This window comes from Pipistrellus kuhlii, unplaced genomic scaffold (assembly GCF_014108245.1).
Source record: "Pipistrellus kuhlii isolate mPipKuh1 unplaced genomic scaffold, mPipKuh1.p scaffold_m20_p_10, whole genome shotgun sequence".
Lineage (NCBI taxonomy): Eukaryota > Metazoa > Chordata > Mammalia > Chiroptera > Vespertilionidae > Pipistrellus > Pipistrellus kuhlii.
The window spans coordinates 19,192,652-19,206,110 of NW_023425405.1; the positions used below are offsets into that span (position 1 = coordinate 19,192,652).

The following is a 13,459-nucleotide window of genomic DNA, read 5'->3' on the forward strand; positions in this document are numbered from 1 at the left end:
CACTTAGTTTAAAAAAACACGAAGTCCATACAAAGCATTTATTTCCTACCCATGGTCCCAATTTTCCTTCCCCAGAGCAACCACAGTTACCAATTTCTCCAGTTCTAATTATAAATATTTATGTGACTTTTAAGCATAAATTTAACATACATATCTCTCATACTATACCTAGCATTTCTTCCAAAAAAAATTTTTTAGAGTATGTTTTTATTGATTTTTTAGAGACAGAGGAAGGGAGAGAGATAGAAACTTCATAAATCGGCTGCCGCCTACATGCCTCCCATCAAGGATCAAGCCCGCATCCCGGGCATGTGCCCCGACTGGGAATCAAACCCGTGACTTCTTGGTTCATGGATTGACACTCAACCATTGAGCCACACAGGCCAGTCTCTTCCAATTTTCTTGGAGATTATTCCACATCAGCACCTAAAAGTCTCTCTTATTTTTTTTTTTTTATAGCTCATGGTATTCCATAGTTGAGGTATCATGACAATTTATTGTATTCATTCTTGATTGATGTGCATTTGGATTACCATCACAAGTCAAACTAATATTTTTTCTGTATTTATAGTCTGTGAATGCATATCAAGCAGACAGAAGTTCGTTTTGGCAGCCTATCTTATAAAAGTAATATGCAAATTAACCACTCTAACACACAAGATGACTGCCCCCATGTCAACACAAGATGGCCAGCAGGGGAGGGCATTTGGGAGGGACCAGGCTTGCAAGTGGAGGCAGTTGGGGCTGATCAAGCCTGCAGGGGAGGGCAGTTAGGGGTGACCAAGTCGGCAGAGAAGGGAAGTTGGTGGCGACCAGGCCTGCAGGGGAGGGCAGTTGGGGAAGACCCAAGCCTGCAGGGAAGGGCAGTTGAGGGGGGGGGGGGGGAGCCAGGCCTGCAGGGGAGGGCAGTTAGGGACAATCAGGTTGGCAGGGAAGCAGTTAGGCAGCAATCGGGCTGGCAGGGGAGTGGTTAGGGGGTGATCAGGCTGTCAGGCAGAAGTGGTTAGGGGCAATCAGGAAGGCAAGCAGGCAAGCATTTGGGAGCCAGCAGTCCTGGATTGTGAGAGGGATGTCTGACTGTCCATTTAGGCCCGATCCAGGTAGGATCGGGCCTAAATGGGCAGTAGGACATCCACTGAGGGGTCCCAGATTGGAGAGGGTGCAGGCTGGGCTGAGGGACACACACCCTGTGCATGAATTTTGTGCACCGGGCCTCTAGTAGATAATAACGACCTAACAGATTTGAAAGTCTTATCTAGAATCTGTGATTGCTTCATATCCCTGTAAGCTTTAAGAAATAAATGAGAACATAAATATTTTACTTAAGAGTTTTGAAAATGGGAGATGAAAGCACAAGAGCTGATTCTGGGTGCACTAAGGGTTGAGTTCCATGAGCTTTAAAGTGATATCATGAGCTTTAAAAGGGACAAACCCCTCCGGTGCAGATATACTCTGGTCTGTCATGAGTGTCCTTAGCTCAAAAACAATCGCTCTTCCTCACCAATATGTGCCTCGGCATGGCCTGCTTTTACTGTCTGTGTATTTACCTGTTCTGTGTCCCTGTGTCTGTCCCTCCACCACTTGCCCATCTTTTCTAGTAGGGTGGCATAGCGTGAAGGGAACAGGTTAACATTAAAGACTGGAGTTCACGTGATTCTGTGGCACTTCAGACAAAATATCAGCCTCTTTTCTCATTTCTCCATGGTAACACCCAATGGCGGGCTTCTTGTCGAATTAGTGACATGTATGAAAAGCACCTAGCATAGTGCCTAGCATATAGAGATCATAAACGGTGGCTACTATTCTTCTACTTTCTGCCTTTTTCCTTCTTAAATTCATGCTTCCTTTTGCTCTCCTAATTTCCCCAAATATCTAAGAGAAACCACAGTGTTTTTATTTTTTGCTTTTTATTTTAATTTTAATTTTTTTTTCTTTTTCACAGTGTTTTTTAAAATCTTTACACAGCCGAAACCGGTTTGGCTCAATGGATAGAGCTTCGGCTTGGGGACTGAAAGATCCCGGGTTCGATTCCGGTCAAGGGCATGTACCTTGGTTGCGGCATATCCCCAGTAGGGGGTGTGCAAGAGGCAGCTGATCGATGACTCTCTCTCATCGATGTTTCTAACTCTCTGTCTCTCTCCCTTCCTCTCTGTACAAAATCAATAAAATATATTTTAAAAAATAAAAATCTTTACACATATATATGTACAGTATGGGCATCGATAAATATCAGTGAAGATTCTTTCATTGTGGGTATTATTGGCTTAATAAGTAAAAGGAACTGCCCTAAAAAATAGTCTATTAAAACAGTAAAGGGAATCTTCTAGTTCATATAACTTAGTAGAAATAAACCTAGTTTAGGTGAAGCTTTATTTAGTGACTTAATGTCACCAAGACCCTGCCCTGTCTCTTCTCTGGCATTCGGGTCAGGTTTCACAGGTCGCCTCCGACAACTTCCTGCTCTCCCTTTATAGCCAGAAAGGAGTGTGTGTTGTATTGACTTGGTTTTTGCTTTATTGCCCCAAATGCAAAGCAGTGTTCCTCAATTCGTAGGACATGGCCATCATCACTTAGTACAAGAACTCATTTCCTTTTTATTAAGTCAGTTAAGCTCCTTCCTTAGACTCCATTCTCCTCAGTCCCATAGGCACCCACTCTTACTTTTATGGCAGGTGCCCTGTTATGCCTACACCCTTCTAAAATAAGTAATGTTATTTTATGAATATACGATTTAAATGTATACAAATGGTCCTGTGTGATAAATGTTGCTGCTTCCTGCCTTTCTCACTTTTGTTGAATTTATCCATGATCTATATGTACATTCTATATGTTGCTTCTTATCTCTGCCTAATATTCCACACTGTACATCCACCTCATTTTACATATCTGCCCCCTAGAGGTGGATATCTAGGTTATCTCCAGTTCCTTATTGCCACTAGAAAGGCTAGTCTACTGTGACCTGCCGGTTCATCTCTGCTCATCATTCAGACATTTTCTTATTTTTTTTTAACATTTCCTTTTTTTTTGTTACAGATAATAATCTCTCATCAGTTTTAGATGTGACATATTTTAGACTTTAGATTGTTACTTGTCTTTTAATTTTGTCAATGGCATCCTTTACTGATGCCATTTAATCCAGTGGTCGGCAAACTCATTAGTCAACAGAGCCAAATATCAATAGTACGACGATTGAAATTTCTTTTGAGAGCCAAATTTTTTAAACTTAAACTTCTTTTAATGCAACTTCTTCAAAATAGACCTGCCCAGGCCGTGGTATTTTGTGGAAGGGCCACACTCAAGGGGCCAAAGAGCCGCATGTGGCTCTTGAGCCACAGTTTGCCAACCATGAGTTTAATCTACTTTTTGTCTACATTTATGTTTTGAAGGATTTGTTATGAAATATTTGCCTAGCCCTAGGTAGCAAAGATATACCCCTACATTTTCTTCTATTAGTTTTATAGTTTTGCCTTTCAGTTTTTCACTTAGGATCTAGCTCTTACCCACCTTTGTATATTGTATAGTATATAGGGATCCATCTTTCCTTCATTTAGTTGAGGCAATTTTACCAGCCCTATCTGGTAAGTCAGTACTTCTCCCATTAATTTTTGTTTTTTGTTTTTTTCTGTGCTAGTATCCATGTTTTTCAATACTAAAGGTTTATAGTATGCCTGAATGCACAAGTTCCCCTTTATCTGTGATCTTGCTTTCTGCATTGTTAGTTACCCATGGGCAACCACTAATCTGAAAATATTAGATGGAAAAGATTCAGAAATAAACAACTCATACCTTTTAAATTGCGAACCATTCTGAGTATCATGAAATCTCTCACTGTCCACTCTGTCCCACCCAAGGATGTCAGTCATCCTTTTGCCCAGCATCTCCATGCTACCTGTGTGCACTACCTGCCCGTTGGTCACTTAGCTGTCTCAGTTATCAGATTGACTGTCAAGGCCTCACAGTGCTTGTGTTCACGTCACCTGTATTTTACTTAACCGTGGCCCCAAAGCTCAAGAGTAGTGATGCTGGCAATTCAGATATGCCGAGGAGAAGCCTGAAGTACTTCTGTTGAGTGAAAATCTACATATCTACAGGAAAAGACATAGTATGTACATCATCACTCAGTACATCACTCAGAAACATCTACTGAGGGTCTTGAAACACTTATCCCTTTGGGATAAAGAGGGGACTATATCTAATAAGGAGCGTCTCCCTCTTTGCTCTTCTATGTTGACTGCTAATTTTGGATTTTTATTCCTTCTTATATTTTAGAATAAAATCTCCAAACGTTATTAAAAAACAAGCTGAAATATATATTTCTTTTGTAGGGTAGTTTAGGAAGATAAGTATAATCTATACTCATTTGTGGAAATTCAAATCCTCTTTTATGTCTTTCAATACAACTTTTATGAGTAGTATATTTTCTCATGGTTTTTGCTGATATCAAGGAATGCTGTTGAAATTTCTTAGAAATGTATTCATAATACATTTTTTTTTCTTATCATCTCTGTGGTATCTGTATGTTTTCCTGTTTTCATATTTATTTATTTACCTGCATCTTTTTCTTAATCAGTCTTTCCAGATGTTTATTCTTACCACCTTTTCAAGGAACCATTAATTTTTCTGGGCATATATATGTTTATTGTGGCTATATATTTTGACCTATTTTTTAACCATTATATAATGTCCCTCATTTTTCTTTATGATGTGTTTTACCCTAATATTAAATTTGATATATCAGCTGTGAATAAGATTTCATTATAGGAATATGTTACATTTTTATCTACCCATCAATCAACTGATAGGCATTTGGGCTCTTACCATTTTTTTAATACAGTGGTGGGCAAAAGTAGGTTTACAGTTTAAATTACACAAAAGTTTATTCTTGTATTATTATTAATTGTTGTATTGTTTATTTGTATTATAACTGTAAACCTACTTTTTAAAATATATATTTTATTAATTTTTTTTACAGAGAGGAAGGGAGAGGGATAGAGAGTCAGAAACATCAATGAGAGAGAAACATCCATCAGCTGCCTCCTGCACACCCCCTACTGGGGATGTGCCCACAACCAAGGCATGTGCCCCTGACTGGAATCGAACCTGGGACCTTTCAGTCTACAGGCTGACGCTCTATCCACTGAGCCAAACCGGTTTCGGCAAACCTACTTTTATTTGTATTACAACTGTAACCCTACCTCTGTATTATAGATAATTCTGCTATGAACATCTGTATACAAGTTTTTATGTTTTCAGTTCTTTTGGGTATATATTTAGGAGTGGAATTGCTGGATCTCTATGTAACTTTATGTATAATTTTTTGAGGAGCCATCAAACTGTTTCCCACAGTAACTAAACCATTTTTACATTTCCACCAATGTACTATTTTCCTTTTTTTTTTTTTTATTACAGCTGGTATGTATAAAGTGATATCGCATTCCTTTTGATTTGTATTTCCCTAATGATTAATGGTACTGAATCATCTTTTCATGTGCTTATTAAATACTTAGTATATTAAGTGTAATTTACTTGTATACGTATAAAAGTACTTTCAGGAGAATTTTCAAGGAGACTGTGCTGTAAACTTTCTAAGGCCTTGTATATCTAAACGTATCGTCCTCGATTCCTCACATTTAAATAATAATTTATGTGGATATAATAGTCTAAGTTATTTTTTTCCTCACTTAGAAAATAAACTTCATTGTTGTTGTTGTTGTCTCCAGTGTTTGTGTGAGGAAACCTAATGCCAATCTATATCTATTTCTTATTCTTCTGTGGACTGCCTGTTCTTATCTCTAGAAGCTTTTTCAATTTTGTTATGTCTTTAATTTTTCTAAATTTCATTATAATGTGTCAAAAGTTTTGCCTTTATTATGCTTATTAGGTGTGGTGTTCCATGAGACCTTTGGAGTCCTTTTATCTTAAATTTTTGAAAGTTCTTTTCTTATGATTGCTTTAAGCATTCTCTTCCCTAAGCCCATTTTCTCTCTTCCTGGGACTCATATTTGTAGGAACTGACATCATTATTATTATTTGTTATATGTTCATATTTTCCATCTTTTTCTAGTGCCTTCTGGGAAAGTTCCTTGAACAGATCTAGATCATTACTCATCTCTCAGCTGTGTAGCCATTCTTATGTTTATCCAACCTATTGGTTTTGTTCAGCTAGTACATATTTCCTACCCAGTACTTCCATTTGGTTCTGATTTAACTGCTTGTTCCCTATTATTATTCTTTTATCTCTGTGAGGATCTTTATTATGCTTAAGTTCTTGATCTGTCTTGTTCCATTCTGGTTTGTCTAATACAGTTTGTTCCATTACTGTCTCTTATTGTGACTGTCTCTTATTGTGACTGATTATTTTCACCTGTGAGCTTGTGTTTTCCTGAGGTTATCAGGTTTCTTTTAAAAATATATATATATCATTGATTTTTTTATAGAGAGGAAGAAAGAGGGATAGAGAGTTAGAAACATTGATAAGAGAGAATCATCCATCAGCTGCCTCTTGCACACCCCCTACTGGGGATGTGCCCTTGACTGGAATCGAACCTGGGACCTTTCAGTCCCCAGGCCGATGCTTTATCCACTGAGCCAGACCGGTTTTGGCAGTTAGCAGATTTCTTAGCTGATGATGTACACTTAGGGGCCAAGGTCTCTAGCAAAAGGGAGCATTTCCCACAGTGAGATTCCAGGCATCAGAGTCAAACCTTGAACCCAACTGTGTTCCATCCTGCAGTGTATTGTTTTTCTTCTAACGTGCTCACAGTAGCTCATCTCTCTGTGTTTGGTCATTTTGTATTATATATCCATGCACTTTTGAACTTTAGCTATGGACATTCTTCAAAATCTGGATTTAAAGTGTTTTCCTCTGAAGACTATTTGAGTTTGCTTTTTCCAGGCTCCTAGGAACATAACCAACCCAGAACCACTTCAAACCAAATGTTTAGCCAAAGATTTTGGGGCCACAGCCATAGGATCCGTTTCACCACAAATGCATGTGAGTGGTTATTGCTGGTGGTTTAGAACTCCTATAGCGCTAGCTGGTTTGCTCAGTGGATAGAGGATCAGCCTGTGGACTGAAGGGTCTCGGGTTCGATTCCAGTCAAGGGAACATGCCTGGGTTGCAGCTTGATCCCCAGTTGGGGGGCATCCAAGAGGCAATCAATGATTCTCTCTCATCATTGATGTTTCTGTTTCTCTCTCTCCCTTCCTCTCTGAAATCAATAAAAATACATTTTTAAAAAATACACAAAACTGCCGAAACCGGTTTGGCTCAGTGGATAGGGCGTTGGCCTGTTCACTCAAGGGTCCCAGGTTCGATTCCGGTCAAGGGCACATACCTTGGTTGCGGGCACATCCCCAATAGGGAGTGTGCAGGAGGCAGCTGATCGATGTTTCTCTCATAGATGTTTCTAACTCTCTATCCCTCTCCCTTTCTCCCTGTAAAAAATCAATAAAATATATTTTAAAAAACAAACACACAAAAAATTGTAGAAGTTTCCCCAGCTGCCACCCCGCTTGAGCTGAGGTTGATTCAGAAAAGTCTCTTCTTGATGAGGTAAGGGATATTGTTTTTTCATTCCCAGTAACAAGGTGTATCATTTTGCAAAAGTTTATGATCGTACCTCCCACTGTGCCAATATGAGGCTTTCTTTCCTTCTGACTGCAAATGAAAATTCAGACTCAAGGCCACTGGGAATCAGCAGATATCCTCAAAGCAAATGCTTTTATAGTGCTCTCTTACCCATTCCTCCTCTCTGACCTCCCCCTTACTCTGGCTTCCTTTATTGTCAGCTCAGTCCTGCTTTAAAAAGTATTTTTGTGCATTTGCTAAAATTTGTCCAGCACTCTATGATTTTGTTTTGTGGGGTTTTTTTTTTAATTTAAATTCTTTATTGTTTAAAGTATATGATGTTTTATATATTGAGATTTCTCTGTACATCTAATCTTCCATAATGTCAAAAACAAAAGTCCTATATGTTTTTTGTATAAAAATAATTACATCCGTAAACAGGTAATATGTAAGCATGAATGTAATTAATATAAAACTAGATTTGATCTTTAACATATAAATATTTAATAGTGCTACATTTCTGTATATTCACTATATCCAGTTCAGAAGTCAGACTGTCCCATATGTCACCTCCAGGGCATCAGGTGTCCTGATGAAGAACAGGCCATCCATGGGGAGGAGTGGTTGACCATGATCATTTCGTTTACTAAAATGGGACTCTTTCTGTGTCAGTTTCACCAGAAACCCCAAAGGCTGAGAACAAAACAATAGGTGCCAAGTCCGTCCACACTCCAAAGGGAGGAGGAGCTAGATCACCTACACACCACACGCTAAGCAGTTGTGAAACTGGGAAGCACTAGTTCCACACTGGGAAGGATTAGCTCGGCCGCCACCTGCAGGCTGTATAAGAGTCTGCTGGACACTTCCCTTCTCCCCAAGCTGGGGAGGGTGGGGTGCTCCCTCTGTACCCCCTGCCAAATGAGGGGGGCACTTCAAGAGGACCATTTGGAGAGCTTGACACATCCTGTGGAGTTTGAGGGAACAGGAACTGGTGTCTGATTCCCAACAGTCTACAGACAAAATTGTCGGTGACTAGCTCCTTGAGAAGATGGAAGAAGAGAGAAGGCTGCATTCAGAACAGCTTGCACTCTCGGTGCTCTCGAGTTCCTGTGGCCTGATGTGGTTCGCAAGAAAGGGAGCAGATGTGGCCAGTTTGAGAAGGAATCCAGCCAAGGGAACACCTTGGAGGGGTGGAATGACCTTGGCAGGGAAGCTGCTGGAAACTAAGGGGCTGAGGCAGGAACCCTAAGTAACTAGAGAAGGCATGGCCTACAAGGGCACAGCAGGTGAGAGGCCCCCAGTGATGGAGAAACTGGAGAACCTATGAGAAAGCACCTATGAGAAAAGCATCAGCATTGGGAATACTACTCCCAGAGGACACCAACACCGCTTTACAGCTCTACCATCAGTAAGACCTTCCCTCTTTCTTACCTTGCTATGAAAGGACAGCAGCTAGCAAGTGAGGAGAAGGTAGTGTATGAGACTAGAACTGACAATGACTGTGAACTCCTTTCTCCTTCAGATTTCCAGGCTGGAGGAGGGGAGACATTTTAAATTAACTGATATTTGAAGTTTTGATGTGACACTGGATGAGACTTGTCAATACCTAGAAATGAGATGATTTTAAAAATGATGGTGCTAACTCTTCAGCCTGTTTGTTACTGAAAATAGACTGGGAAAGCTATCCATTTCATCCAGACACAAGAACAAATTATTACAGAAGTTCATGGGGACACTCGTGAGAAAATAAAGTTGCTTTCTGTTTATGCCTCACAAGTCTAGCTTGTTCCACAAGCAGGTTGCATGTGAAGAGTAGAAGAGCAGATCGGGAAGATGGAGAGGTTGGCATGTCCTCCGTCCTCCTGCCCAGTTTTCATCCCCTGGCAGCCAGCCTCAGCTCACAGTGGGGAGACATTTTATGGGTGAGGTTTGGATTTCACGGTTATACAGACTGGAATATTTTAAAACCAAAGAATAAAAGGCTAATTGTCCTGTTATTTCCTGGAAAAGCTGCATGAACCACCCACGATTTCATGCTGGAGAGAAAAAAACAACACTTTGCAAGCAGCTGGGGTAAGAAGAATAATTTGCTGTCTGTCAGCATCTAGTAATCCAACTTGTTTGTCAATAGTCACATTTACTTCTGAGTATTATAATGTACTGCATTTTACATGCTACAAGATGTTATCAATAAGAGTAATGTGGTTAAAAGTAAGACCTTTAAATAGCAGAAACTACTATATAATGGGAAGTACCCATGGAAATCCTGTAAACTAGGGGTGTCGAACTCAATCAGAGAAGGGGCCAAAATCTAAAATCCAGCCTAAATCGCGGGCCAAATGGTTTACTGAACAGTCATAAACTGTCATTGTGATGGAAACGCAGCGGAGTGCAGTGATGACAGCGCGGTGGGGGCCACATTGCAAGGCCTGGCGGGACGGATTTGGCCTGCGGGCCTTGTGTTTGACACATGTGCTGTAAACCATAGAGATTGAGTGATTATCTTGCTGAAACATATTTACAAGAATTGTCAAACTTCAGAATTAATTCTACGAAGCAGGCAAGAGTTCTCATTTGCTGCCCTCCTCTGTGATGACAAGGGGCTCTCAGAAGTGTGCTGCTGTGTGATCTGAAGACTGCTTTTTTGCAGCCAGCATTCATTCCCACATCCTTCTGTGCTACTCTCCGTGTCATACAGAATAGAATTATGGGATCTACACTTCCCAAACACCTTTGCCTTCAAGGTTCTGGATGTGATTTCATTTCTGCCAGTGTGTTCATGTGAGATTTCGTAGCATGACTGTTTCTGTGGCCACACCTAGCAAAATGTAGGCCATGGTAGACTTAAAATTCTGCTGTACTCTCCAAGGGACCTCCTTTCAGCCCCCATTTCAGTACTTGGGGTCCTCTGATCAGCAGTGGGGGGGTTCCCTCTATTTTTCTGATCTGGGTGGCAGCAGAAACCTCCTAGTACTCTGAACTTCTGAATGTTAATGGCAACATCCCCTAATTCCTGCGGTCCTTCTAAGAGTGTCATGAGCACCTCAGTGCCCTGCACTCAATTTTTTCAGCTTGAAAGGCCTACATGGTTTCTATTTCTGACTAAGCTGCCTGCTGATATTTTGAAATAAGTGGACATACTTAATGGGTCCCTTTAAGTTAGAAGTCATTTTCTAAATCTGTAAGTGAGGTATTAACTGCCTTTTTTTAAAAAAAGAAACTCATGTAATGGAGAGAGAAGTTTGAAAATGGATGTTTAGAAATGTTTATCACCATGTGATTTTGTTACCCAAAGTAATGTGTTAAACCAAGATTTTCAAAATAATGAAACACTGAATTATACATTGTTTTCAATAAAATAAACAGTAATAGTCATTCTTTCCTGAGAAAAATTAGGACTTTTTTTTTACTGCTAATAAATAAAATGAAAATTTTTTCAAAATATTATTTCATTTTTTAAAACATCAATTTCTATTTTGTGTATGTTTTAAATGCATATACTACATTGGTTCAGTAGTATATGTATGTGATTTTTTAAAAAGATACAAAGACTATGTCAAGGCACACAATGTTTACTGCTATAACTACACACCATAAAAGAAGCTTAGAAATCAGTGCTTTAGATGAATGAAGATGTACAGAGACTTGACTTGGGGTGGTGAGTACACAATACAGTGTATAGATGACCTGTTATAGAATTGTGCACCTGAAACTTGTATAATTTTGTTAATGTCACCCTAATAAATTCCATAAAAAGGAAAATAAATACTTTTTAAAAGACATGCTAGAAAAGGGATTTACTATCGGGGAAAGGGAGGGAGGAAGAGACTGAACATAAACTGTGCACCTATGGATGAGGACAATGGGGGATGGGGAAGGGGCGGAGGGTGGGGTGAGAACCTGGTGGAGGGGGGAAGAAATGAGGAACCTTTGTAATAATATGAATAATAAAGATTGATTAAAATAAATAAATAAATAAATAAATAAATAAATGACATGCTAGACATGGTTATGGTAATAGGTAATTAGGCTAGTATAATTATTAATATCATAGGATTCAGAACAAAGTGATCTTGGGCTCCTGGGTTGCCCATTACAAAAATATAGAGCAACCCAATAAGATCGCTTAAGATATAAAAATAGCCGAAACCGGTTTGGCTCAGTGGATAGACCGTGTGTCTGCGGACTGAAAGGTCCCAGGTTCGATTCTGGCCAAGGGCATGTACATTGGTTGCGAGCACATCCCCGTTAGGGGGCGTGCAGGAGCAACTGATCGATTTCTCTCTCTCATTGATGTTTCTAGCTCTTTATCCCTCTTCCTTTCTGTAAAAAATCAATAAAAATATATATTTTTTAAAAAAAGAGTACTTACTTAAAAAAAAAAGATGGAAAAACAAAAGAGCCCTAGCTGATTTGGCTCTGGCCTGCAGATCCCAGGCTGCAGGCTCCTCACCAGCCTGGGCCCTGGTCAGGGCTTGTGCAGGAGGCAGCCAATACATGTGTTTCTCTTAAATTGATGTTTCTCTCTGTCTTTCCCTCTCTTCCACTCTTTCTAAAAGTCAGTGGGAAAATATCTTTGGACAAAGATTAACAAATAAATAAAAACAAAAATATGAACAAAACAACAAAAACCCTTATTTCTAAAGAACAAAGGCATAGTCCCAGACTGTTTGCGGAAAGACCATCAGCCTGGGGAATGTTTGATTCCTCCGTTGCAGGCTCAATTCCTGCCCCTGGTTGGGGTGTGTATTAGGGCAACCAGTTGATGTCTCTGTCTCTCTCCCACTCCTAAAAATCAATGGGAAAATGTCCTCAGGTGAGGATTAACAAAAAATTTTTAAAAGCATAAAATAACCTGCCATAATACAGAAAAAAAACAAAAACAATAAAAACCAGTGCCCAGACAGGAGTCAGTTCACATACTGGGGATGTGCCCACAACCAATGTACATGCCCTTGACCGGAATCGAACCTGGGAACTTTCAGTCCGCAGACCGTTGCTCTATCCACTGAGCCAAGCGGGTTTCGGCAGGACAACACTTTTGAAGCTTACTGAACATTGGCTCTGAGCTACAATTAATCCATGGGTTAACTTACTATGGCCCACTGGTCAGAATGAGAATGAAGGTTGGTCATGTGAAAGAACAAGAAGAAATCAGCACTTACATCTATAGTACCAGAGTTGATGGAAGAGAGTGCCTACAGATGTATGCTCTCAGATAAACCCTCTTTGATTAGTCTTGGCTTTTTCCCACCAAAATTTCCCCCATATATCCATTTGCATGGCCAGGTAGCCAGTCGCTGCTGTAATTGCTAAGTTAAGACTGAACTCTAGGGGTCTGTTCACAGTTTCATGGGGCATAGAAAACTTGTCCCAAAACAACTCATTACCCTCAGAGAGCTTGAAGGCCAAAATAATGGTGGCTTGGGAATGGGAGTAGGGGTCTCTACTTGGGTATTACCCCACCCCAACACTTATACACATGTAAGCTGAAGATGCCTGCACATTGTTTGGGTCTCAGCTCAAATGCCACCTTATCAGGATCGCCCTGAAGACATAAAGCAGGAGGTCCCAATTCCCTGCCCCTAGTTTTATTGTTCTCCATAGCAATCAACATTTGACAATTTTTATGTTTTATTTTTTGTCCTCCTTTCTAGAATGGAAGCGTCATGAGTATGGGAAATTTTACCTACTCTGCTTGCCCCAGATCTAGCCCAAAGTCACTGTCAATCTTGCAAGCTGTAGTGACTGTGCCTGGTGGTGGTTTCACCGGACTAGATCTGGGGCAGAATTTTGGGTGAAGTTCTTGGCTGTGTAGCTTCCAAGCCTGATACCTACCCTTACCAGAAAATTCTGAGAATCACCAAGCATCTTTTTAATGAAAATTCC

General features: G+C 40.1%; 1 protein-coding gene across 1 annotated transcript in view; it reads left to right on the forward strand.

The window, feature by feature from the left end:
- The window catches only part of UBN2 (ubinuclein 2), a 100,279-nt gene extending 90,550 nt beyond the window's left edge, over positions 1 to 9,729 (forward strand). The window contains exon 15 of the mRNA XM_045577287.1: positions 8,243 to 9,729. Coding sequence (XP_045433243.1) covers positions 8,243 to 8,281 — 39 coding nt within the window. The 3' untranslated portion in view covers positions 8,282 to 9,729. The remainder of the gene's footprint in view (positions 1 to 8,242) is intronic.
- The last annotated feature ends 3,730 nt before the right edge of the window (positions 9,730 to 13,459 follow it).